The 27,476-nt window shown below is 40.3% G+C and overlaps 1 protein-coding gene across 1 annotated transcript in view; it reads left to right on the forward strand.

The window, feature by feature from the left end:
* The window catches only part of FBXL5 (F-box and leucine rich repeat protein 5), a 2,105,165-nt gene that overhangs the window by 240,334 nt on the left and 1,837,355 nt on the right, over window positions 1–27,476 (forward strand). Inside the window, exon 2 of the mRNA XM_044062581.1 lies at window positions 9,447–9,662. Within this exon, the coding sequence (XP_043918516.1) occupies window positions 9,447–9,662 (216 nt within the window). The remainder of the gene's footprint in view (window positions 1–9,446; window positions 9,663–27,476) is intronic.

The raw sequence follows: 27,476 nt of genomic DNA on the forward strand, positions 1-27,476 counted from the left end.
CCATCACCCCTCCCTCTCTCTCTCCTCCCCTCTCTTCCTCCTTCTCTCTCTCTCTCTCTCTTCCCCTCTCTCTTGGGGAAGTTACCTCCACAGAGAGTCCATGCACTATTGGACTCCCACAGCGTTCTGTGCTGGGATCTGTCCTGTTTGGCTACTACTTTTCTGAAGCAAAAGTCAGTACTAAATGGCTCTGGCTGACTAAGTTTATAGAGGACTGCAAGCTAGGAGCAGTTACTGATACCCCAAATGACTTGCCGTCCTGCAGGAAGCTTTGTAACAAATAAGTAACTGGTGCCAAAATCATGGACTGAAGCTAAATGCCAAAAAATGCATTCTTGTATCCATTGGGAAGGCATTCTACCACATTGACAATATGCCCCTAAGAGTTGACCCAGTTGTTTGGAATTTGGAAATTTATGTAGACAGTGACTTAACTTTTGATCAACGTGCCCATTTTTCTAAGAAAGCCCTGCTATATTACACAGCTTATGAACAAAAGGATTGTGCTTTGATCTAGGGATGTTAATGTCCTTTTGTACAAAGCCCTCATTCGGTCAGGCATGCCTAAGGGAGAATTTTATTTAGTGAATCTGTTCAGACACATGCAACAAGTAGAACGCCCACAAAGATACCTTACTAAAAGGATGCAAGGCCTAAACAAGATGTCCAGTTCAAAGCCATATCACTTTATTCGGTGTCCTGTAGACTGTTAAGGGGTCACATTTGTCCTGGCATACAAGGAATCCTCTGACCAATACTGATGGATTTGCTGCACATCAGCAAGTCATATGGCATCAGTAATATAGTAAGGTCTCACTTAACCGGTGCCTGTGGGGATTTGTAGATTCTGGTTAAGTGTATGTTCTGGTTGCTTCAGAGATGCTTTGCGATTTTTGATTGGCTCGTATACCTGCATACGAGCCAAAATGCCGGTTGCTTGAGTCCCGGGGATTTTACTGTACTCTATCTAGGGATCTAAACCTCTTCCTGCAACATCAGCAGAATGATTTGGAGGGACAGGTACATCTCGCAGAGGATACTACTGCTGTGCAACAGACTTCCTCTGCACAAAAAACACAGTTAATCCCTGTCCATATTCTAGTGTAATTTTGAATGGGAAATGGAAAATTTACCCTGGGCTGCCCCTGTACTACTAATGGAAATTGGCAGCACCTATATGCTTTATCCCATGCATATGGGGGGGGGGGGTCCCTTAAAATTATCTATGGTATAATTCCAGTTATTCTTATTAGGGGTATTGACTATGGAATGAGTAAGGCCAGTCTGTTACCAAATGGGAAAGATTATTTTGAGTGCAAGAAGGGAAATTGGCTAGGCTTAAAATGGCACACACTGGCTGCTTTCCTAATACTTGCCTATAAACACCTTTATGAATTACTATTTAAGATCTAGGAAAATGTATATTATATAAAGAAAGCAAGTTAGATGAATGTATTTACAGTTAAAACATTACACATCACATATATTCATTTTATACAATTATCAGTCCAAGATTACGTAAGTCTTATCAATTCTTGCCTTCCCTTAAACCTCACTCCTCCTCCAAAACATTACTCTGCATCTGCTGTTCCAGCAGTGTACATGTAATCTGTTCCTATCCTTTTCTAAAAGATCTCGCTATACAGCTAACATTAGTGTAAAAAAAAAAAAAGAAAAAAAACCCCGCAAAATTGGATTAAAAGCTTTTTGGAAAACTTTAGAAGAAATGCTGTGCTTTTCATAGTGAAATGCAATCTGATGTTTTTAATTTTCATTCATTCCTTACTGATGGGTGTCTGTTCTGTCCCCTGAACTGAGTCGGGCTTATAACAAGCTCGTGCCAGCCAAAAAACTCTCAAGCTAAGCTTTACCCATAGTGCACTTCTCCCTGTTACCCCAGGTCTCGTTTGCCCTGGAGCCATAAAGACGTGTCAAGCCAGCTCTCAACTAAGTACTTTTAAAAATTATGATTCTAAAACCTTTTTTCAAATGTTCCCTTTTTTACTCTTACTAACTTCCTTGTTTACTAAACATTTACCCATTTTTAGTGTTTTTCTCCTGTTTCCCCTACCAACTTGGTAATCTCAAGTACCTTCCCCTCTCTCTCTTTCTTCTCCTTACCTTTTGAGGTAATCTTGATACCATTGTTGGAATCCTTTCCTGTCTCTATTTGTATTCTAAAACAAAATAAACATTTCTCTATCCTTCATTATATAGTTTGTACTATTTTTTGCTGTGTTTATTGGTATTTAGAAATTTGGATTTAGCTTGTTTTTCCACCATATCAGACAAAAATGGACTACAGGTTTTAAGCAGTGCAACCAATGTGGGTACAAAATGCCTACTTCCAACACCCATGTTTCTTGTGTTTGTCTGGGTGTCCCATACCTTTCGGTTCAGCCTCCTTGTGATATATGTAAAGGGTCAGCTCTCATTCCCTGAACGAGAGAAAGAACAAGCTAAATATTAAAGGGTCTTCTAAAAACACCATTCTCAAGAGACTATTTCTGGGTCTGAGGGCTCATCTCCTCCGAGCAGAGAACACAAAAAAAAGACCTCACACAGTTCCTTCCTCACCCTCTGATGAGCACGAACCCAGCAGAAAATACCTAAACTGACACAGACCACTTTGGCTCCAGGGCCTCAACCACCCTCCACGGCACTGTCTTTGGTATCGAAGCTAATGCTTTCTGCTTCAGTGCAGTCTTCAAAAACTGTGACCCCGGCACTAGCCAGAGCAATGACGATGTCTACTGGCACCAGTTTTGTCTCCAGTGTTTGTTCCACCCTTTTCGGCACCAGCTATAGTTACTCAAGCACTGGACACTTTCCCCATACATGTTACTGGTCTTGAGACCACGGTGCCGATAGGCCAGTCTGCTCAGACCCAGTACTCACCCACGGTGGATACTTTCTTTGGGCAACAGTTCAGCCCCGTTTTGGAACAGCCTGACTCCCGTCAGGGATATCGACCCAATCAACCAGGAGCCTCTTGGATTTGGATGTGGTGCGCCTTGTGGATCAGCTGCTGATGGTCAGAGGGGATTGCAACACCTTCCAAAACTCTCCTCCCATCTGGAGTTGGGAGTCTTATCTCCGCAGACTCCCAACATATTCTCCTCTGACCTCCTTGCAGGCATCTAAGCTCTCAGCACCAATGCATCTGTTGGTTCCCACTTCTTCAGTTCCACTGGCAGATCATGGTTACGGAGCCAACCCATTGGGCTACGGCTTGTTCGGAGCCGGCCATCCTCAGGATCATGACTGGACTGCAGGCACCATTGTCCCTAGTACAGCACCTGTTTTTTCCACAGTTCCGTCTACTACGGTCAGGGGAGTCCTGACAGTATTGAGTCCCCTTGGGGCTCCTTCCTTGGGAAGTGGGCTCATTGGAATGGGGTGTGACCCCGGTTCTGAGGTTGTCCTTCTCTGTTCCGGGCTCCCATCCCTCTTCAAACGGGCCAGCTTTCCTAGTGATGGAGAGGGCCCTTTCCTCTGTAGGCAAACTGTCTGCATCGGAATACTAGTTATGTCCTCCATCTGAGCTGCAGCTGACACAGACCACGGCATCGGGACATCGAGCACAAGAGCCTCAAGATACCCTACCGCGGGGTGCCCCCCATTTGAAGTCCTCATAGTAAGCCCCCGCTGAAGAGGTACCACGCAAGATGATGTGCAAGAGGAAGCACATGGACTCCCCTGAGGAGTCGCTCACCAAAGATGCGGACTATGATGAAGTGGAGGGGACCCCATGGTTGGCCCTGAGGATGTCTCTCTTGGAGACGTACTGGAACTCTTGAAACAGCAGGGAGACTGGAAGCCCACCAACCCTTCCTCCAAGGAGTCCGTATTCTTGCAGGCTTTTCGTGCTCAAACCTCTATTTCCTGGGTGACCCCGCCTGCAGAAGAGCTAGTCCAGCTCGGCATGCAGTGCACATGGAAGAGTCCTGATACTGTTGAACCAGTCCCAAGGAGACCAGACAAAATTTTACCCCCTCCTGAGGAAAGTCCACATTGGTCCAAGGGCCTCCTAGTAGATGCTATGGTAGTAGCGGCAGCCAGTAGGAAAGAGCTCACAGAGGAGAACCAGACTGCCCATCTCCCAAACAGTGTCTCTGGCAGTGGACAGTTTAGGGAAGTGAGTGTTTGTCTCATCGGCATTGCCATTCAGTCTTTGAACTATTTGGCACACTTTACTAGCCTTCAGAGAGACCTAGTCTCGGAACTCTCAGAAACCTTAGTAGGTGCAGTCTGACTAGGTATGTGACAAAGTTGCCTCACAGCTTGCGACCCTGGAATCCATATCCAACTCGTCCATGCAGTTAATTTCTCACACTACCAAAGGGGCGGCTAGAGCTGCGGGTTTAGGCGACATCGTGAGACGATACGCCTTTGTGACTTTGTGGACCCTTTTAAGTCTTCCTTTCTTGACGCCCCAGTGGAAGCTGCTTCCCTTTTTGGCCCAAAAGTGAAAGACACGTTGGCCAGGTGTGAAAAGGACGGCAAGACCCTGTCTGCCTTGGGTATACATTTTTCCACCCCCCCCAACTTCCCTACTGTGGGAATCAGAGGAGTGGAAAGGTGTGGCACAAGAAATCCCAGGGTCCTTTCTGTGACACATGTGGCTAGTTTACTCCCTGGGGCAGAGAAGGTACATTTTCTGGAAGATGTCCCTACAGAGGCATAGGGGGCCCGTATAGCCAGGGGTCCAGGGATTCTTTTTCTGGACAGCCCTACCAGTGCTCCTGAAGAGCGGCCTGATTGCTTTCCTCTGGAAGCAGTCGGGGTGGCATTTCTCTCTGCACCTCCCTGCTTGGCAAACAGTAACCACAGATTCTTGGGTGCAGAAGATCATAGCCAGAGGTTACCACATACCATTCAACCTGTACCCAAAATCATCAAGACAAATTCCTGATGTTCCACCCAATCAAAGGAAAGCAGCAGCTCAAGAGATAAGAAAGCTGTCTCAAAAAAGTCATCCAAGCAGTCCAACCAGACCCAATAAGATATGGATTATACTCTAGATTCTTTTTAGTGCCAAAAAAGACAGGGGACTGGAGACCAATATGGATCTCGGCATTCTGAACAAATTTGTCAACCAAACAAAATTCTGTAAGGTCATGGTTCAGTCTGTCCTCCTCTTTCTGGAGAAAGATGATTGGATGTGCTCACTAGATCTTCAGGATGCATATTGCCACATAAAAATGGACAAACACTACAGATGTTCCTTAGCTTCCAGCTGGGAGCCAGCCACTACCAGTTCCATGCACTGCCCTTCTTTAGACTCTTTATAGCCCCCAGAGTGTTAACCAAATGCATGACAGTGGTAATAGCTCACTTGAGACTACAAGGATTCCGGGTATTTACATACTTAGACGATTGGCTCCTTACCGCCCCCACCAAGCATCTACTGGTGACAGCTCTAAACTACACTCTAATCCTGGCAGAATTCCTAGGAATCTCTGGAAACTGGGAGAAATGCAGGCTAACTCCTCCTCAAACCTTGAAATTTATAGGAGCAACCTTCAATACCTAATCTTGCCTGGTCTCCCTCCCAGATCACAGACTGGAAAAGCTAAGATCATAACTCTGGGTGATATTCTGTCAAGACCAAGTCTCAGCTCAGGCGGTCCTTCAACTTCTGGGTTCAATGGCAGCTTCAGTTACAGTAGTTCCTCAAGCAAGAGTACACATGAAGCTTCTCCAGTGGCTCTTACTAATGCAGTGGTATTCTTCGCATCATCCTATGTCCTTTCAAATCTGCATAACAAGATTTAATTTGGTGGATTAAGCCAGAGAAACACTTGTGAAGTCACCCTTTCTCTCCATCTCAACTAAAGGCCACAGTGACCACGGACGCTTCCCTAAAAGGTGTGTGTGTGTGTGTGGGGGGGCTTTTTCAGGGAAAGATGGTCCAAGGCACGGGTTCAGACATAGAGGCCAATCTGCATATCAGTGTTCTAGAACTGAGGACAGTGTTTCTAGCATTGCAAGCATTTCAGTCTGTCCTGCCGTCAGGAACAGTTGCTATACAGTCCGAAAATATGTCAGTAGTCTAGTACATCAACAAACAAGGGGGACCAAGTCCTACCCTTTGTGTCGAGAGGCCGTGAGAATTTGGCAGTGGGCGATTATCTTCCAACCTCTTTGTGATTGCAGTGCATATTCCTGGGATTTCCAACGTGATTGCAGACAAGCTGAGCAGATGTATCCTACTGCCTTATGAGTGGTTCCTCAATCCAATCATTGCGGCGAAGATCTAGAGCCGCTGGGGCCAGCCTTGCTGTGAACTATTCGCCTCCCCATCATATCACAAATGCAGCAGCTACTTTGCCCCAATCTTCCCACAGGGAGAATCTCAGAGGGATGCACACGATTGGCCCATGGGAATTCTGTATGCTTTCCCTCCCTTTCCCCTGATTCCTCAATTTCTAAAGAAGGCCCTTTGGCTGAGAAGCAGAGTAATCCTCATTGCTCCTTACTGGCCACGGCAAATTTGGTTTCCCTTCTTTTAGCCTCGCTAGTATACCAACCATGGATTCTGGATCCAACTCCAGAATTGATCTCTCACCCGCAAGGATTGACTCACCCAAACATTTCCAGTCTCAAGCTAACAGCTTGGTTTCTCCACTTCCATTAATCGCCAGGCAGAATAACCTCACCTCTCCAGTATGTGATATCCTTCTGGCTTCACATAAACCATGCACCAGAAAAGTCTATCTCCGCAAGTGGAAGAGATTCCTTATTTGGTCCCAACAAAAAGAACTAGACCCTTGCTCAGCTCCTGCTAGTGTGGTGTTGGATGATCTGTCAGGTCTTCTTCATTCAGGAGGAATAGTCTCCATCATTCGAGTACATTTGGCTGCTATCTCAAACTTCCATAATGGATTCCAAGACTCATCTTTAATCTCCCATCTTCTCTGCAAAACCTTTTTGAAAGGGGTCTGTCATATCAGACCACCCTTCAAAGAACCTATTGAACCTTGGAGTTTAACACTAGTACTACAATCCCTGACGTGATCACCTTTCGAACCTGCTACCACTTGCGATTTAAAGTTCTTGTTCTGGAAGTCACTGTTTTTAGTAGTCATCACATCAACAAGATGCATCTCTGAGCTTCAGGCCTTGTGCATAAAACACCCTTACATGGTTTTTCATAAGGACAGAGTATTACTCCGGACTAACCCTTCTTTTCTGCCCAAAATTATTTCAGAATTGACATTTAACCAGAGAGTTGACCTACCAGCCTTTTTTCCTATCTACTCAAATAAAGGAGAATACTGTCTTCATTTGCTGGATGTATATAGGCAATTGTGTTTTTATCTGGACCGAACTAAATCCGTACGTAAAACAGACCAGTTATTTGTTTCCTATTCAGGCCCAAAATTGGGAAACTCTTGTCTCTCTAAAGTGACCTTATCTTAGTGGTTGAGAAACTGTATTTCTTTGTTATACCAAGGTAATAAAATTTCTCTACTGTGCAAGGGCAAAGCGCACACTGCCAGATCAGTGGCAACTTCTGTTGCTTTTCATATGCAAAGGCTTCATTGGATGATATCTGTGCTGCTGTGACTTGGGCGGCATACTCCTCATACCTTTATCACTCATTACAAATTGGATTTGGTCTCCAGGGGGAGAGCATCCTTTGGTTCAATGGTATTTGGGAACATCCTTCCATAAGGGCCTCCCAAGACTCAAAAGTAGCTAGGGATTCTGTCCCATCGGTAAGGAATGAATGAAGATTAGCAACATCAGATAAAGAAGTTGTGTTCTTACCATAACGTTCCATCGGTGTTCATCTTCATTCATTTATTACGTCCCACCCTCCATCCCCCTCCAAGGGGCTCCTGGAGGATTGGATTTGGTCCAAATCCCACATTGTTTTCTGCTCAGAAAAAGCCTCTGTTTTCTTTATCATGGGCAAACTCGATCTGTGGTAACCGGGAGAGGGGCACTATGGGTAAAGCTTAGCTCAAGAGTTTTTTGACTGGCAAGAGCTTTGTTATAAGGCAAACTCTGTTCCTAGGACACAACCGACACCCATCAGTAATGAATGAAGATGAATAATACATATGGAACATTATGGTAAGACCATAACTTGTTTTTTTTTTTTTATGTGAAATTCAGAAGCTGAAAACCATGACACTTCATTGAACTCTTTCTGCTTGTGGCTGTGATACTGTAGTCACAGCCTGTAGTGGAAAAATTCTCTCTTCTGTAAAACATTTAGCAATGAAAATGCTTTTTGTAGTGCTGTGAGTTCCCCTTTTATTCTGAAACTCTGAAATTTTGCAATTCAGTTTTCTAATCTGCTTCCTTCTGGTGCATTAAGGTACTTCTGTGAAGTGATCATAATTGGGGAAGTGAAGAGGCATGAGGTAAATTAGATTTAACACTCAGGTGAGAAGTACTACGCGACCTTCATCTTAGAAACACCTCTTTTATACTGTGCAAATGTAGCCAGGAGGACAACCCTCTTGAAGGGACTGCATACCTCTCAAATGTCCAGAATTTTGCAGAATGTCCAGATTGTCACCTTGTATTTTTGGTCTGTTTCTCTTAAAAATTGTGGTTTTCTGGCAAGTTATCATGGAATGTAATCACTAAATAACGACATGCATTTGAGGGCCAGACTTCTTATCAGTCAGACCATGCATACTGATGCAAAACCTGTTGTTCTAGCAACTTTTTATTTTTATCAGAGTAGTATTTTAAATTTCTCTCTGATTTTTGTCCTTTTGTTCCACCGTTATTTTTGCCTTTGTCCAGAATTCTTAAACAAAGAAGTGGAGAGGTATGAGGGCTGTACAGTGAGTCACTGTGTGGACATGAAAAAGAATCTGCTGTGTATCATCTGCCATATTGCTGACCAGTATATAGAAGTGTACTGTGTGTCTGTTATATAGATCAATTTGAGTGCATATAATTGTAAACACACATTCATGTGTATGGTCTGTATACGTGTGTGCGCCATGCACACAATATTAGTTACGATTTCCTTTAACACTTTGTATTTTCAGGTTTATAGTTGTGGTAATATCTGGGACTTTGATATCATGTCATCAGTGTAGTTGTACTCTATGCCACTTCACAAATGCAGCAGTGGTTGTAGTCCAGGGTGGTTTTTGTAATCCCTGTGTGAAAACTCTTTAAGTGAAGGAGTTTTCTGCATTGTACATTTATGATGCAAGGAAATCTGCTTAAAGAATTCAGATGGCATATTTTATTACATTACCTAAAACTAGCAGCCGTATCATAAATGTAAACAGTACAACATAAATTAAAAATAATTTGTTGTATTCTGATGATTTACCAAGTGAGAATGACAAGTATTAAGTACTGAGTGCCTTCAGCCCTGTTTTTTTTTCCTGCAGATATTATTTCAAGTGCTTATATTACCTCTGGTATACTTAAACTTAATTTTGTGCCTTTTGTTTTCTTTGTAGCTATCAAAGACCAACTTTTCTAACAACAATGATTTCCGTGCTCTGTTGCAGTCACTCTCTGCTACATTTAGAGAGTTTAAAATGCATGAACAAATTGAGAACGAATACATCATCGGCTTGTTGCAGGAGCGTAGCCGGACTATGTATAATGTACACTCTGATAATAAACTATCTGAAATGCTTAGCCTGCTTGAGAAGGGGCTTAGAAGTATAAAGGTAAGGAGCCCTGTAACAAGTTAAAACTGTTTAAAAGTTTTTTTTAGTTATACAGTATGTGTGCATGCATTGCATTACCTTTGCATGTGAATGGCACAGCTTCTTTTTCTTAGGAGGTTTTGGTTTCATGTGTACTCCTTTTTAGACACACATATATGGTGGGATCTATCAGATAAATCTTTTCATAGTAAAATTTATAGAAAACAGACCTTTACCAATGGCTATTTACATTTTAACAGTGGCCATCCCACTTATATGAAGAAAAACATCCCTAGAGGACAATTTATCCGAGCCTGTAGAATGACATCTAAAGATGAAATGTTGATCAATGAATTTCATTTTATAGTCTCATTATTTTTACAAAGAGGGTATGATCAGACATTTTTATTTAACACTGGGGAAGAAATATACCACAAAAGGTCTACTAACTTCCCTGCAATTATTCATGATTGTCATGGCATTCACAAAAACAATAATTCTAACAGGAGCCCTGAGCAGTTAGTGTGTACCTTTGACATAAGTAGTGATTATGATCACATTAAAAATATTTTACGAAATAATTGGAAGGTCATACAAGGCAATAAGGATATTTTACGTACTTCAGGATCTGAACCATATTTTGTTTTTCGTAAATGGAACACCCTTAAAAATATTTTGGAATGTAACCAGAAGCATTCCGTTAATTACTCTATTAGTAAGAAGGGCATGTATCGATGTCAAAATTGTCAAGTTTGTAGATACATTCATGAGGGACCTTATATTGATATTGTTAGTTCCAATAGGATTTTTGAGATTAGTGACTACATAGATTGTAATACTGAAGGGGTAGTTTACGTTGGTGTATGTTCTTCTTGCACAGCTTTTTACGTGGGTATGACCACGAGGTCATTAGCAACTAGGATCAAGGAACATTTATATGCCATAAAAACTAAAGACTTGAATAATGCGTTATACAAACATTCCATTTTATGCCCTAATTTCAAAAAATTTTTATTTTCTGTTTTAGAAAAGTGTAAATTGGATGGTAGGGCTGGTGATCATAAGAATTATATAGAACAGCGGGAATGTCTATGGCAAATAAAATTAAAATCCGATGTTTTTCCTGGTTTGAATGAAAGTATAAATTTTAAATGTTTTTTAAAACACCGTAAGTTACATGTAAACAAAAACAAAAGTAACTTTGATTTGGAATTAAAGGCTTGTTTTAGCACATAAATAATATATATATGTATATACTTTTAAATGGATTTTTTTGCATTAGTAATTGATTAATTGTTTTTTATATGGCTATATATACTGATTAATGTAAAGTATCATGTGTTTTCTGAAGAAGTTGTGACGAAAGCGGAAATTAAATTTGTTTTTTACGCTATTACCGGTTCCTGATTCTAGTTCTTCCTGTAACTTGCAGCTGTTTCTTCGGTTTATTTGTTCCATTTGGGTGCTTGTTTTTGTGTACTCCTTCAAGGTTTTGAGTACAGTGGATCGGGAGAGGTATGGTTATATTTTTCTTAATCAGGTGGACTTTTTTCATACTGTGGACCTTATCTGTGGTTGATTTTGAGTGCATTTTTGGTGATTATGCAAAAATCTGGCTAGAGTTTAAAAATAAATCCAAACTGTTGCATTATTAGCCTCTGAGTGCTTTGTGCCGGATGGCCTTTGCCTGTGACATCATTCTAAGCTTAAGGGAATTAAAAAATCAATGCAAAAGAAAACAAACCACATTGATTTTCATTTTCATGTATTATGCATTGCATATGTTTTTCTTTCTTTCTTAGGAATTGTTGTTCACTCCAGCATAGCTCAAATTGGTCAGTTCCCTTCCTTCCCTTAAACCTATTTCTTTTTCCTGCACATTATTGTGAATGCATTGTTCCCACTAACTTAAGTTTATTTAATGTAACCTGCTCCTTCCCTTTTCTGAAGATCCTGTTTCAGTTTTATCTCTTTTTACAGTATTCAGTGCTTCAATAACAGCTTGTTTAGTTTTTTGATTTGCATTTTCCAGTAATTTTTTGTCAGCCGATAGCATTAAAATTAGTAGGGCCTTGCTATTAAACTGATAAGAACAGATAATTTACACATGATCTTAGCCAAAATGTTTATACAGTTCAGATCCCATGTCGCAGATCAGAGGAATAATTTCCTTTGTTTTATCCGTTTGCTTCCCAGCATTACTGACTGAGTACTCTGTAGGAAAATGTGCACCTTTTTAGACTTTAAAAAATGTTCTCGGGGGGGGGGGGGTGGCATGGCTAGCGTGGTCATGGTGTAGCAGCAGATTTCACAAGCTCCACTAAGGAAAATATATCTTCACTGAAAATTTGTTTCATATCAAGAAAAAGTGGATTTATTTTTGCAGAATTTTATAGTATTCAACATTCTCTTCAAGAATATCTACTTATAAATCGAAATTGGTTATAATTTCCAGTCAGAACCTTCATCTGAACAAATACTTCACTTCTGAGAGATTTTCAACATGAGTTATACTAAGGCAAACAACCAGGACTCCAGTATAAAAAAAAAAAAGGAACTACAGACTTTAATAACAACTATTCAAGACCTGACAACTAAGATTGATATAACTGAATGTAAAATAGACAACTTTAAAGAAAAAGCTACCAAGCAGATGGATATGCTTCATGAGGATCTAAAACAGAAAAAAATTCAAATTACTAGTATTGAGGAATCATTAACGGACTTTGATGGAAGATTGCTAGAAAATGAAAATGTCATAGAATTTTTGCTTAAACAAAATACTTCATTACAACAAGGATTTTTGGTCTTTAGGAAAATATAGAAGGAAACAATATGTCAAGTTTCTTAACTCATGGCTGTCAAAATTTCTAGATTTACCAGAGGCTTTCTTTCGGTATAGAGAGAGCACGTCGGTCTCTCACATCAGGAAACAGTACCAACAGGAAACAACCTAGCTCTGTCATAGTAAAATTCCTATCATCTTCAGATAAAGACTTAATTCTAAAAACAGCCTGGTCAGAATCGCCTTTAAAATACAATGACTCTTTAATTCGCTTTGATAATGACTATTCAACAATGGTAATTACCAAAAGAAAGTTTTTTTTTTTTTTTTTTTTTTTTTTAACCTCTAATTAAAGAACTGAAAAAGGTACAGATTAAGACTCGCCTCTTTCCAGCAAGGCTGAAGATTTTTCTTCCTGATGGACCTTCATTGTTTGAGGATCTTGATTCTGCTGTGACATATGTTCAAAAACACAAATTACTGGAAAAAAATAGAAGAGATGGAGTGGGCTAACCCCTCTCTTAAAAGAATGGCTGCTAAATCAACATGGAAATCTACTGAAAAACAAGAGACTATAAAGAATAAATGAGAAATACAGACTATTTATAAAACAAACTATTATTGTGGACTATGCTTTTATTAACAAGTCTGTTTTGATATGTTATAAATACAAGGTAAGATCTACATGGCTTTTCATACGTTGCATATATAATGTTTCATTCATAACTTAATTTGATATAATATAACAATCTACCATCAATATATTTATAATTAACACTTTAAGTATTAATTTTATAGAAGTAAGCTTACCATATAAAAATGCATTACCTCCGTATTTGCTTGATAGTATAGGATACTACTTAGCTGTATATTACACTTTAATTTCACACAGCTATATATACAGTTATAAATATTTAATATTCTATGTAAGATAAAATGAAGGGATACATTGGAAAATATAAAGTAAAGAAAAAGGGAGGGGAGGAGTTTATATATATATATATATATATATGTATATATATATATATATGTATATATATGTATGTATATATATATATATGTATATGTATATATATGTATATGTATATATATGTATATGTATATGTATATATGTATATGTATATATGTATATGTATATGTATATATATACATATATATACACACACACACAATTTCCTGTATAGATAGCATATTATACATATGTCTCGCTAAACTCAAAGTAATAACAATGCATAACATATTCAAAGCCGCCTTCTGTCTTCTAATTGCACTTTAAGTCATAGAGAATAACACATTCATATAACAGTTTCCACTTCTAATCATACAGTACTGGTCAGCACTGAGCATAAACTGTGTTATACCCTCAGAGTAGAACAAGAGTTCACAATGTAATTATTAAATATGTACATGATGTGCATTTGTTCAGGATAGGTAAATGTTGGGAAGGTAGTGTAGTATCTGTGGGTTTAAATGTCAATGCATACATTAGCTCTGAGAAGCTGGGAGATGTTATGTGTGTGTGTGTGTGTATTGCAAGGCTCATTATTTATATATTAATCTAAACTCTAGGGAATATATACAGTTAAAAATAAACAGTGCTTTTAAATGACAAGAGCAGTAGGAAAGGTTACATTACTTTCATGCTTTAGTATGGGAAACAGATATATGCCGATTCACATGTATACTTTTTTTTTTTATTGAAATTCGGCTGTTTCCCCGCTGAAAAACTAAGGGAGACAACTTTGAACATTCTCCTTACCTCATGCAGTGCTCTCACGAGCTAATTATCCATTTGGAAAACTTTCTACAGTTTGTGGAATCATCTCTTCTCTGAACTCCCTCGACAGTGTGAATCAGCTGGATGACATCATTTCCGCACGACGAATGTTTCTAGGAAGTGCAGAACTGTATTTTGACTGTAACTTGGTTTAACAGTCGTCTTTTGTTTTAAATCAACTGTTTATTTACTTAAAATGATCATTTATATGGTCGACGACAAGATTACATATTACAATAACATAATATCTTAATCTTTTGTGACTTGAAAGGATTACAGAACAGTTAAAGGAAGAAAATGTAAAAAAAGAAAAAAGGTGAGAGAGGAGATGGTTATGAGAGAACTGTGTGAGTATTAAAATGTAAATATCTGTGTGCTTTATTCTTATACCCTACAAGTGTAAATATGATGGTAACATTCATATATATATATATATATATATATATATATATATATACATGTGTGTAAAATATTTTTTTTTCTCTCCCTCATCTTTCTTTGAAGTATCACTGCATACTATGATTATGGTTACCATATTCAAAGTTAATATCTTCACAAATTTGAGCAATCTTTATATTTAAGTGTTATAAGTAAGGGTATGCATATCATTTGAGAATGTTTGCGTAGCAAAGAATTGAATAATAAAAGTGGTATACTAAAAGAACTTTGCAAATAGATATGTTATTTTGCCACTAGTGAAAGCAATTGTATATACATGTGTTTATAGTGACTACATCCCATTTGGGGATGATACAATATTTATTTAAAATGACATACTGTTTATAATTACACTTGCGTCTTCTAAACAGTCATTCTAAGTATAACAATTTACAAGGGATCCTAACTACATGTTAGCCTTGTTTTACTTTTTTTTTCTCTCTCTCTTCCCTCTCGTGTTCATGTGTATAAGTTAAATAAAAGGAAGAGATGTAACGAGAGTTACAAACATGTTAATACTAAATAGAATTACATTTAAACAAACCATGGTTTGAACAATGACATTGTGTTTTGGATAACGTATTATATCTGATAACCTAATAGAAATGTTGTTTATACAAACAACTTCTGTTATCTATGTTATTAGTAAGGCAGTGGGCCAAATTACTTAGTTCTTTTAAATAATCTGTTAGACATTTGCCTTATTTTGGAATGTAAATCATATTTTGAATCTATTAGGTTACACAGGTTTCTTATTGGATATGACATCTATGAACGTATAAACCTTCCAGATAACACTATATTAGGACAATTAATGATTTCATAAGAATTTGGTTATCTTAATGTTTCTAACTTAAAGTATATAAAGTTTGTTATTAGTGGAGTTTGTACTATGTTGTTACAGTTTAGGGGTTGATCTCAGTGACAGATGTCATTGGGATTTAGGAGGTTATAACTCCAGGTGGGGAGCTTTGGGGTGTTTGTTTTTATCTAGTGTACGTAATATTTTTTTTTAAAAAGAGTTTTTTGACATCAGAGTAGCTTATATACAGAAAATATAGAGAATAAAGCTCAAGGAATACATTTTTTTCCTAAAGACACGATTTAATATTTTTACTAGGAACCAATTCAATTTTGGGGAAGTTTTCACATAATACATATGATATTGATATGTTACTAACACATCTTTCAGGTGCAATTACATACTATGACTATGTTGAAAGGTATGTCACTTAACATAAATGGTTTGAATAATCCATATAAAAGAAGTTGTATCTTTCGGCTTTCCCGGTTAGGGGTCACCACAGCGGAAGTCCGGTCTGCTAATGATTGGCAGTAGATTTTTACATGCCGAGTCGCCAGCCCTGACGCACAACCTTCAGCGAAGGTACGCTCATTCACGCATGTCTCCACACAGAAGACGCTTTAGCTGAGAATCAAACAGGATAACGTCTTACTGTGAGGCGACAACGCTACCGCAGCACCACCACCACCGTTAATCCGTATAAAAGAAGTAATTTATTTAAATATCTAGCTTTTCATAAACCTAATATAGTATTCTTACAAGAAACCCATTTAACAAAAGATACTATTAAATTTTAGATACAAATAAATGCACAAATATAGTAAGCTCAGAGTATATGAAAAAAAAAAAAGAGGTGTAGCAATATTGTGGAATAAAACATTACCATTACCCAGAATAATCAAAACGTACCAAGACGATAAAGGTTTGCTTTGCTTGGCTGTAATTGAGATGGGTAAGAAACTGTGTACATTAATAAACAACTATTGGTTACCTGGTATTGGTACTAATACTGTTAGACACATATTGAATAAAATACTTTCACTATCTGTGGGACATATCATTATGGTAGGTGACTAGAACTGTATCTTAGACCCTAAATATACAACCACTTCAGGAAAAAAAATTACAGTGCAAGCTCAACAACTTATAAACTTCATAGACTTATACCTACTCAAAGACATCTATCATTTTGTGGATCATAACTCATTACAATACAGTTCTGTTCTAATAGATACAAAACATATTCTAGAATTGATAGAATATTTCTTTCCACACAGATAATGAATAACCTGACCAATAGCAAAATTATATCCTACCCGATCTCGGACCATAATACTATCATATTTGAACTTAATATTAATAACACCCATAGTGTCCAAATTAAAAGGATTCCAGCATATCTCACACAACTTAAGGATTTTCAATTACTCATAACAGAAGAGACACAAAACTTTGTTAATATAAACTCAGCATCAGAGACACAGGATATATTTATTTGCGATGCCCTAAAAGCATATTTATATGGACAAATAAATGGTTTTATAATGAGATGAAAATATGGGATAAAGATATAATACAGGATAAACTGGACTCACTATACACAAATAATAAAGACAACCTGTCTTCAAAGAATATAAGGGATGAGATATACAAACTAAATGAGGACTGTAGATCTAGCCTACATCATAAAACAAAGATAACACTAGAAAAATATAGGTTTATTGCTTATTCCATAAATCCTAAACATCTATCAAACCTTAAGAATAAGACCAAAAGATTAAATAAATATAATTCTATTAAAAGAAATACATTCTGCAAAAAAGAAGAGAAGTACACAGTATACAAGATATATTAGAAGAGTTTAGATGTCACTTTCATGAAATTAATCAATCCACACAACAAATTCAAATACAAGATAACGTAAGAGATTATATTAACAATAATATATATAATAAACTAAACAAACAACCAATAGAAGTTATTGATAAACAAATTACTATATCAGATATACAAAGTCAAGTACGTAAGCTTAAAATAAACAAAGCTCCAGGTAACGATGGAATTATTCCTGAAATATATAAGATAATGCCCAAAATGGCTATTTCCTTACTACGCAAAGTATATAATTCGGCCCAAAATGATAATATTATACCCCCATCCTGGAAATATACATTTATATCCCCTATTTAAAATCAAATAAAGACCCAAAATTATGTTCCTCATACAGACCAATATCTTTACTGAATATTGATTATAAGATGTTTATGAATATATTCTCAGAAAGATTGAAGAAATTCTTACCCCACTTAATAGACGACCAGACAAGATTTATAACTAACAGAAGTACTTTTGATAATATAAAACGAACCCTAGCTATTATAGACTTCTCACAAAGGAAGAAAAGGAACTTGCCATTAATTACTCCTGATATTAATGCGGCCTTTGATTCTGTTAACTGGATCGGTTTACTGTTTTGTAATGCTTACATTTTTCACATAATTTTATTAATCTTCTAAAATATTTATATGAAGAAATCTATGCATATATCAAAATAGGGTCATATATTTCCACTAAAATAGCTATTACAAAAGGCACCAAACAAGGATGTCCCCTCTCTCTCTCTCTCTCTCCTCTGCTATTTACTTTGATCATGCAACCCTGGGCAAATGAAATAAGAAACAATAAAGAAATAATAGGGTTTGGAAATGGATTAAAGACTATATAGCCAAAATCCAGCTGTTTGCGGATGATCTTATTATCACAAAGGGAAATTACTCCTCATTCATGTCATTATATGAATCAATTAAAATGTTTCAAATGATGTCCGGTCTGTCATTCAATGACAATAAAACAAAAATTCTACCCATATATCCTAATTAAAAAAAAAAAAAAAAAAAAAAAAAAAAAGGATGATGGGAAATAATACGTATCACATTGCTAACTCAGATCAAATCACATATCTTGGAATCATTCTTGCCAAAGACAATAATCAATAATTCAATTAAACTATAACAAATGTTTACAAAATATCCAAGAATTATTTTTAAAATGGAATACAATAATAATTACTTCTGAAGAAAGACTAACCATTATAAAAATGATAATTCTACCTAAAATCTTATACATAATACAATCCATTCAAATTCTACCCTCAAAAAGGTTTATAAATAAACTAAACACATTAATACTAAAATTCTTTTGGTTACAAAAAAAACTAGAATTACTATTAATCAGCATACTAACAGCTGGAAGAATTGTGGAATAGCTTTCCCAGATCTAAATCGCTGTTCGATTTCCGCTATAATCAGATCATTTTCTCAGCTCTTAGATATAACCTGTTTAGCTAAATGGAAATCTTTATGGGAAGTATCAGCCTGAGACCAACAACATATCAACTAGAATTATAAACATACCTTTTATATGGATCTTAAAAGAATATTTTATCACACATATACTAATCCTAATCATACTGCCAGTTACTTACATAATATTATAATTAACTTTAGAAACTTTATATATAAACATGTTAAATATAGACTACTTTTTTTTGTTATTTCCTATAGCATATACACAAGAGACTTTTGTTACCTCAGATATTAACAAAATTTCTCAACTGAAAAACGGTGAACTCAAATACTGGTTCCAGCTAATTTATGAATACAAGACTAGTTCAATGGATCATATTATACAGGAAAATACATTTAATAATTCCTCATGGTTAGATGTACAAACACTTCTACTATATCTTATAAGCTGAAACTAGCCTCACCCACTAGCAAACATGACACCAAGATATTATTACAATTTCTTCAATCAACAGTATTACACCAGCATACATATTCAGGTAGTCTCTCCTTTATTTATAGACTTTTAAGAGAAGAAGCATTTTCTTGCAGACACAACTACTGGAGTTATTATAGTTTAATTACTCATAATTCCCCAAGTGAGCAAGATAAGGTTAATATGCTACAATCAGCTGGGAAAACATTTTCTCTGAAATGGAAGATTTACACATGGAGATTCATGAATAGATCCTTTTATACACGACAAATAATGGACAAAATTAGTAAAAAAACAGAACATCTGAGGTAATTAACTTCATTTCATCAGCAACCTGTGGGTTTTGGTTCCGATACGAATCCGAACCGGCAGCATACCAAGCAAAAAGATCCGAGCTCCAAGCTCCTCCCCCCAACCCATACTACACTGCAACCTCCTTCCAATCCTCAGATCTCGTTTGCTGCGGCTTTGCCAGCACGGGATTTTTGAGCTCCAGGCAAGTGTCAGGGTTTTTCTCAAACTTTGGTCTGTGTGTGCCCCTTTTGATAATTTTGAGAAATAATTATTAGTTGTCTCCCTCTGTTTACGATAATTATTGGTTTTTCATTTCTTGAAAGTTAACTTTCGGTTAGTGTAGGCCCCCCTTCCCACCCGTAAAGTGTGTGTGTGTCTGTGTGTGTGTGTGTGTGTGTGTGTGTGTGTGTGTGTGTGTGTGCACTAAGATGTCAGAAAGTGACTTTCTCTAAGTGCACTGAGTGTGGCCACAAGCTGTCTCCAGCCGATGGTGTCACTCTGTGTGTAGTTTGCTTGGGGGTGGCCCATTTGTCTTCCGGCTGCAAGATCTGTGCAGCCTTCAACCCCCGAGCCCTGCAGGATATCGGGAACAAGTTAATTCTGGCGGTTCTTCTACCCACAGAATCAACTTCTGCCTCTTCTGCTGCTTCCTCACCAGGCACGGCTGTGGCTGTTCAGACTTCAAGATCTGTGCAGCCTTCAACCCCCGAGCCCTGCAGGATATCGGGAACAAGTTAATTCTGGCGGTTCTTCTACCCACAGAATCATCTTCTGTCTCTTCTGCTGCTTCCTCACCAGCCACGGCTGTGGCTGTTCAGACTTCAGGCCCTTCTCCCCTTTCTGGGACTCACCCTCCCACCTTACTACAGGGAGAGAGAGAGGCCAAGAAAGACAAAGTCAAAGAAAAACACAGGGAGACAGAGAGACATGTAGACAAGGAATAGGATAAAGATAGAGAGACGGGCCGCTAGTGACAGGCCGAGTTGGATCCAGCGGCCCCTCCCGCTAAGGTAATCTTGTCTCTGGTAAAAGTTACCAGGCCATCCTCTCCTCGTCTCTGTTCACCATGTTTTTCGCCGGAGGAGGAGGCTAGACCACCCTCTAGGTCATCTTCGCGTTGGCTCTTCCGGCCGGCGTCGGTGGCGTCCTCCAGATCGACTCGGAGCATTTTTGAAGCAGACATGGATTGGATGATGTGAAGGTTGCTACAAACTCAACTGCAGATGGGGGTACTGCTGGCTCCCCTCCTCCGGTGCGGGGAGTTCGGCTCCGTTTTTCACCCCGATAGTTCCTTCTCCGATCCACCATCGGATATCTGAGTCTATGGATCTGAGGAGCCCTGGAGTCAGGGGGTCAGCGCTGATGGTGTCTTCGGCCTCGACGCCAGCCACACCCTCAAGTCTGTCGGATCCGCTTTCGGATCCGAGCTCTTGGAGCCGAGTTGGGCGTCGGATCCGAGGGGATGTGTGTGTCATCGGCTCCATTGTGGTCAGGGCATACTGTCCCTTCGGGTCCGGCTGTTCCAGCTTTGGCTCCGATCCGTTCGTCAGATCCAAGGGTCTTGGTTACCAGTTTCAGGGAGGCTGGTTCTCCCTCGGCATTCGACGTTGTGGAGAGGGTTCTCTCTGAAGGATCGAGACCCCTCACTCTGTCCTCTGGGTCCATCCTTGCTCCCTCGCAGCTGGGTTTGTCTTCCGTCATCCAGTCCCCCCCAGGGACAGCCTGTGTCTATTGCGCCCCAGACAGTTCCCTTGGAGGAACACAAAACCATTTGTGAGCTTTCCCTGGAGAGTCCACCCGAGGAGGTTCCTCACAAATGCCAGTGTAAAAGGAGGCACTTGGACTCCCCCAAGTCCCTCACAGAGGATACAGAGTTGGAGGAAGGGGAAGGTTCCCCCAAATCACACCCTGAAGACGTCTCCTTTGGAGACATTATGGAAATCCTTCGCCGGGGGGGGGGGGGGTCTGCCCAAAAACCTTCCTCTGAGTCTGTATTCCTGGAGGCATTCGACACAAGCCCATCTATCTCTTGGGTGTGTCCCCCGGCTGACCCCTCTGGTGGACCTTATCACCACCAGAGCTTGGAGGGAACCGGACACTGTGGAGCCTATACCCAAAAGGCCTGACAAAATGTTGAGTCCACCGGTAGATAGAGCTTCTTGGAACAAAGGTTCTCCGGTTGATGCCATGGTGGTGGCGGCTACCACAAAAAAGGAACTCGCTCAAGAAAGTTCCTCACCCCCCCCCCCCCGACAAGGAGTCCAGGGTGATGGACCGTCTTGGAAAGCGGACTTTTGCTTCAGCCACCTTTATTATAAGGATGCTGAATTAGTTGGCCCACGTAATTTAACTGCAGCGGGACCTCTTGAAAGAGTACGCTGAGTCTCCCCCGGAGTCCATGTCGGCCGAGGATAAGCAGACGACCTCGGCTTGTATGGCCACTCTCAAGTCTGTGTCCAATACGTCCATGCGTTTACTCTCTTATGCCACCGAGGGAGCCGCTAGGGCTAGTGGGTCCAGCATCGCCTTAAGGCATCATGCCTGGCTCCGTCTTTGCGACTTCTCAGAACCCTTCAAGGCATCCTTCGCTAATGCACCCTTTGACGGTTCCACCCTGTTTGGGAAGACTGTCCACGATACATTTGTCCAGAGTGAGAAAGACGAGAATACGCGGTCAGCTGTCGGGATCCGTTTCTCTAACCCTCAAAGGTCCTTTTCTAGGAACCAGCGAAGGCAAAAGAAGCTGTGCTTCCAGAAAACTCAGCAGTCCCGGAACGCTCAGGACTCCTTCTCCTCCAGAGGCAGAGGGGGACAAGGTGGACGCCGGCCCAGAGTCAGAGGGGGGCCGAAGAACTTCGGGTCACGTGAACCTTTTTCAGAGCGACCCATGCAGCAATCCTGAGGGGTTTAACTGACTGCTCCTCTCTGGAGGCAGTCAGGGGGCGTTTTTCATTGCACCTAGCCCAGTGGGAGCCCATCACGACAGATCTCTGGGTGCTTCTAATAATATCCAGAGGCTATTCTTTTCCCTTCATAAACAAGCCCCCTTACACAAGGCGCCTCCCGGATGTCCCACCCACTCAGAGGGAGGCTGCGGATACAAAAACTACTAGAAAAAAGCCATCAGGTGCCCCCAGACCAGTCGGATCAGGCATCTATTCTAGGTTCTTTTTGGTGCCAAAAAAGATGGGGGACCTAAGGCCGATTCTCGACCTATCAACAATGAACCTGTTCATTGCCAAGGAAACGTTCCGGATTGTCATGCTTCAATCCATCCTGACCTCCCTGCAGGAGGAAGACTGGTTGTGCTTGATCGACCTCAAGGACGCGTACTACCATTCTCTGATGGACAGGCGATCCAGGAGGTTCCTCCCCTTTCGGCTAGGGGTCAGTCATTATCAATTCAGGGTCCTACCCTTCGGTCTCACCACAGCCCCCAGGGTGTTCACCAAGGTCATGGCAGTTGTAGTGGCCACCTGAGACTTCAGGGCATTCAGGTCTTCCCATACCTGGATGACTGGCTCCTCACCGCCCCCACCAGGCATCTATTTTTACTAGCCAGAGATTTCTTTCTCCAGATGTCACCTCGGCTAGGGATTACCATAAATCTCAGTAAGTCTTCCCTTCAACCTGTTCAAGTGTTAGACTTCATAGGGGAGAGAATAGATTCTCGTCAGGCCAGGGGATTCTTAACCCCAGACAGACTACACAGCCTGACACTTCATGCGTTAGCGCTTCTGCAGTCCTCTGCACCCCCCTGCAGAATTAGTCCCGAGAGCCTTGGGGTCCATGGCAGCAGCTATCAACCTGATCCCTTGTGCTCATCTGCATATGAGAATTTTACAGTGGACGTTGCAAGTTCAGTGGTCGATTCTTCAACAACCTCTAGATTTTCCAATCCCTCTGAGCAGAGTGTGTAGAAAGTCTTCTCACGTGGTGGCTCCAATCTCACAATTTGCAGGAGGGACGCCCCTTTCTTGCGCCCCAAGCCACGGTGACCACGGATGCCTCCTGCCTAGGGTGGGGGGGGCATTGTTCAGGCAGGACTATTCAAGGTACATTGACTCAAAATGAGACTGTTGTGCATATAAATGTTCTAGAGATGAGAGTGGTCCTTTTAGCGTTGCAGGCCTTTCATGCTTATCTCCCTCTGGGAACTATTGGGATCCAGTCGGACAATATGTCAGTGGTCTGGTATATCAAACAGGGGGGAACCAAGTCTTATCCCCTTTGTCGAGAAGCTATGAGAGTCTGGGAATGGGCGATCTCCACAAACCGCTTTCTGATAGCAACGCACATTCTGGGTCGGTCCAACATCTTGGCGGCAAATTCAGCAGAACTATCCTTTCTCCCTACGAGTGGTCTCTGAACCCTTGTGTAGCGGAACAGATATTCCTCAAGTGGGGTCAGCCTTGCTGTGATCTCTTCGCATCGCCTTCCAACGCGAAGTGCAGCGAGTTTTTCGCTCTAATCCCCCCCCAACGGGGGAAAGCCCCAGAGACGCTCTTGTTCATGCTTGGCCACCCGGTCTTCTTTATGCCTATCGCCCACTCATGATAAAGTTCTTACAGAATTCTCGCCGGTTGGGGAGCAGATTGATCCTCATGGCCCCATTCTGGCCTCATCAAGTCTGGTTCCCCTGCCTACAGTTTCATCTCATAGCTCCACCTTGGATCTTGGATCCCATTCCGGATCTGATTCGTCATCCCTCAGGAATGCTTCCTCCAAATCTGGACAGCCTGAAGCTCACAGCTTGGCTGCTCCAGTTCCACCAGTTGCTAGGATGCTAGGACTCCCGGTATCTCTTCTCCTGTTAAATCTATCTTGGTTGCGGCACATAAGTCCTCTACCAGGAAAATTTACTGTAGCAAATGGAGGCGCTTCTCCATTTGGCCTTCACAGAGAAATCTAGATCCTTTTACCGCTCCGATCCCAGTGGTATTAGACTTTTTGTCTCATATCTTCCAGCAAGGAGCCCAGCTCTTCCACAGTGAAGATCCAGCTGGTGGCTATTTCTCATTTCCATGTAGGGGACAATTTAGACTCTCTTGTTGCTGCCAGAATTTGTAAGACCTTTTTGAAAGGCACTTTTCTTCTGCGACCTCCTATTAAGAATCCGACCTGGCCGTGGGCTCTGAGTGCGGTTCTTCAGGCCTTAGTTGCGCCTCCTTTCGAGCCCTCGGCATCAGTTGACTTAAAATATTTGTCATGGAAGACTGCTTTTCTGGTAGCTATAACTTCAGCAAGAGTGTCTGAGCTTCAAGCTCTCTGTATGAAACCTCCATATCTTTTGTTTCATAAGGACAGGGTGTCTCTCAGGACTAATCCATCCTTTCTTCCTAAAGTTGCTTCCGAGACAAATATTAATCAGTCTATTAATTTGCCTGTCTTTTTCCCTAATTTTCAGAACGAAGGGGAATACAAACTTCATTTGCTGGATGTTCACAGGCAGTTACGTTTTTATTTGCACAGGACGGCGGCCTTTTGTAAATCTGATCAACTTTTTGTTTCTTTTGCCAAGCCCTCTTTAGGGAAACCAGTTTCAAAGGTGACTTTTGCTAGGTGGATTTCCCTTTGTATCCTGCAAGCATACAGAGAGCTTGGTTTACCAGAACCAGTAGGAGTTCATGCTCATTCTACACGTTCTATGGCGACGTCTGCAGCATTCTGTTCTAGAGTTTCCCTGGATGACATTTGCTCAGCGGCTACCTGGATGTCTTCTCACACCTTTATTAATCATTATAAACTGGATTTGGTGTCTAGAAGAAGGGCTTCCTTTGGCTCTGCATTGCTTGGAATATCCTTCCTTAAGGGCCTCCCAAGATTTCGGGTAGCTGGGGACTCTGTCCCACAGGTTGCTGATCAAATGAAGTTAACTATTTCAGATAAAGAAGTTATGTACTCACCATAACGTTCCATCTGAGTAGGTAAACTTCATTTGTCAGCAACCGTCCCTCCCTCTTTCCCCCTTACCTTGGCGTTTTTTTTGCTGAGCTCGATGTTCGGAGTTAACGAGCTGGAGGTTTGTCCTTGGTTTAGGAGTCTCAGGTTAGTTTGTTGGTGTCACGTGTGGAGTGGCAAACTCGAACTGAGGATTGGAAGGAGGTTGCAGTGCAGTATGGGTAGGGGGAGGAGCTTGGAGCTCAGATCTTTTTGCTTAGTATGCTGTCGGCTCGGATCCGTATCCAATCTGAAACCCACAGGTTGCTGACAAAATGAAGTTTACCTACTCAGGTGGAACGTCTATATGATAGTTTTCATTAAAATCAAAATCAATAAAACTGTTTTAAAAAAAAATGTTCTCTGTTTCTACTGTTTCCCATCACAAGTGTGCATTTGCTGTTTACTGGAAGAGTGGTGAGTACATAACTTCTTTATCTGTAATAGATGCAACTCTAATGTTGATATTAACTGGGCACATATGGTTTTTGACTGTCCGACCTTAAATATCTCTTGGAATAAAGTAAATGATTTTTTACAAGCACTTTTTTCAGACTTCATATTGAATAAATCATTAATCATATTTAATATACCTGTTCCACAATGTGTCAGGAAAACCAAATACTCATTACTATGGACTATATTGGCAGTGGCTAGAAAGATCATAACAAAAAATTGGATTTCAAAACATCCTCCTACTTTCTCTGAGTTTATTAAAAGAAGGTAGTTATTACAGATAAGAACCATAACGTCTAGAACATGTAGAAAGACAAATGAACATCATTTATGGGTTAACTTACAAAATATGTTGGAAAAAATGATAATTTTGCATAAAGGTAATTGACCTTCCTTGTCATTCATGAGAACAAGTTACAAAAAGAAGGTTATAGTGTATGTTAATGTATAAATAATGGAAGTCTATGTACATACTTTAGTTTGTTTGCTTTGTTATTAGTATGTTCATATTTAAATGCTATATATATATATATATATATATATATATATATATATATATATATATATATATATAAATGCAGCCCCTGATACCCACTATTTCTGATTCACAGGCCTCTACTGAGACCCTTTTTGAGTCTGGTATGCTGCGAGATGCTTCAACTATGGAACCCGCGGATGCCTCTACCTTGGATGGGTCTGGAACCACTGTGCAGGCACCGGCTTCTGAGGGTGTATTCAGGCCTATGGACTTGCTTATTAAACCGACGCCTCCTTCTTCACTTAGGTCTAAATCTCGAACCATGCCTAAAAAAACGACGCCCAGGCCTCATGCTCAAACCTCTATGCCTAAAAAACAAATGATAAGAATGGCTGAAGATCTAATAACTCTAATCAGGGTAGCCCCCCCCCCGAGGCCTAGGACTGAAGTTATGAATTTTCTGATTCTTCTGATGATCTGGATTTGCCCTTATTTGCTTATGAGGATTCTGATGCAGAGGACTCTATTCCCTCTGCTTCCCATCCAGAGGATTTTTCTTTTGGTGAAACCTTACATACTCTAAGGGAGCATTTCCACTGGGAAATCCAGGATTTTTCTGATTCAAAAAAGAGGCTCAGGGATTTCTTACTCCTGCCTCAGCATAGGCCTTTAGCTGTTCCTCCTGTACTAGACATGGGTGATGATGCTTTTCGGAATCTAGTTTGGCCCCTGATTCCTTGCCTCCTGCTCCCAGAAAACCTGACCGATACTACAGGGTCCCTGAGTCACACAAGTTCCTTTTTAAAAATCCTATTGCGGATCCAGATACTATTTCTTAGGGGCCCAAGGGCATTAAGGCTTCTACTGCTAAAAATCCTACCCCTTCTGATAGAGACTCCAGGGCACTGGATAGATGGGGTAAGAAGGTTTACACTTCTGCAACCTTGACCATTAGGGCTTTAAACTGCAGTATCAGCAAAATGTTATTGGAATACTTAAACAGAAAATTATGTTGATTCCTGATTGTGTGGAAAATAAAGAATTACAGGATTTAATGCATTCTGCTGAACAGGTTGGAAAAC

The sequence above is a fragment of the Protopterus annectens genome, chromosome 2.part1 (assembly GCF_019279795.1).
Source record: "Protopterus annectens isolate FY-2018-M chromosome 2.part1, PAN1.0, whole genome shotgun sequence".
Lineage (NCBI taxonomy): Eukaryota > Metazoa > Chordata > Ceratodontiformes > Protopteridae > Protopterus > Protopterus annectens.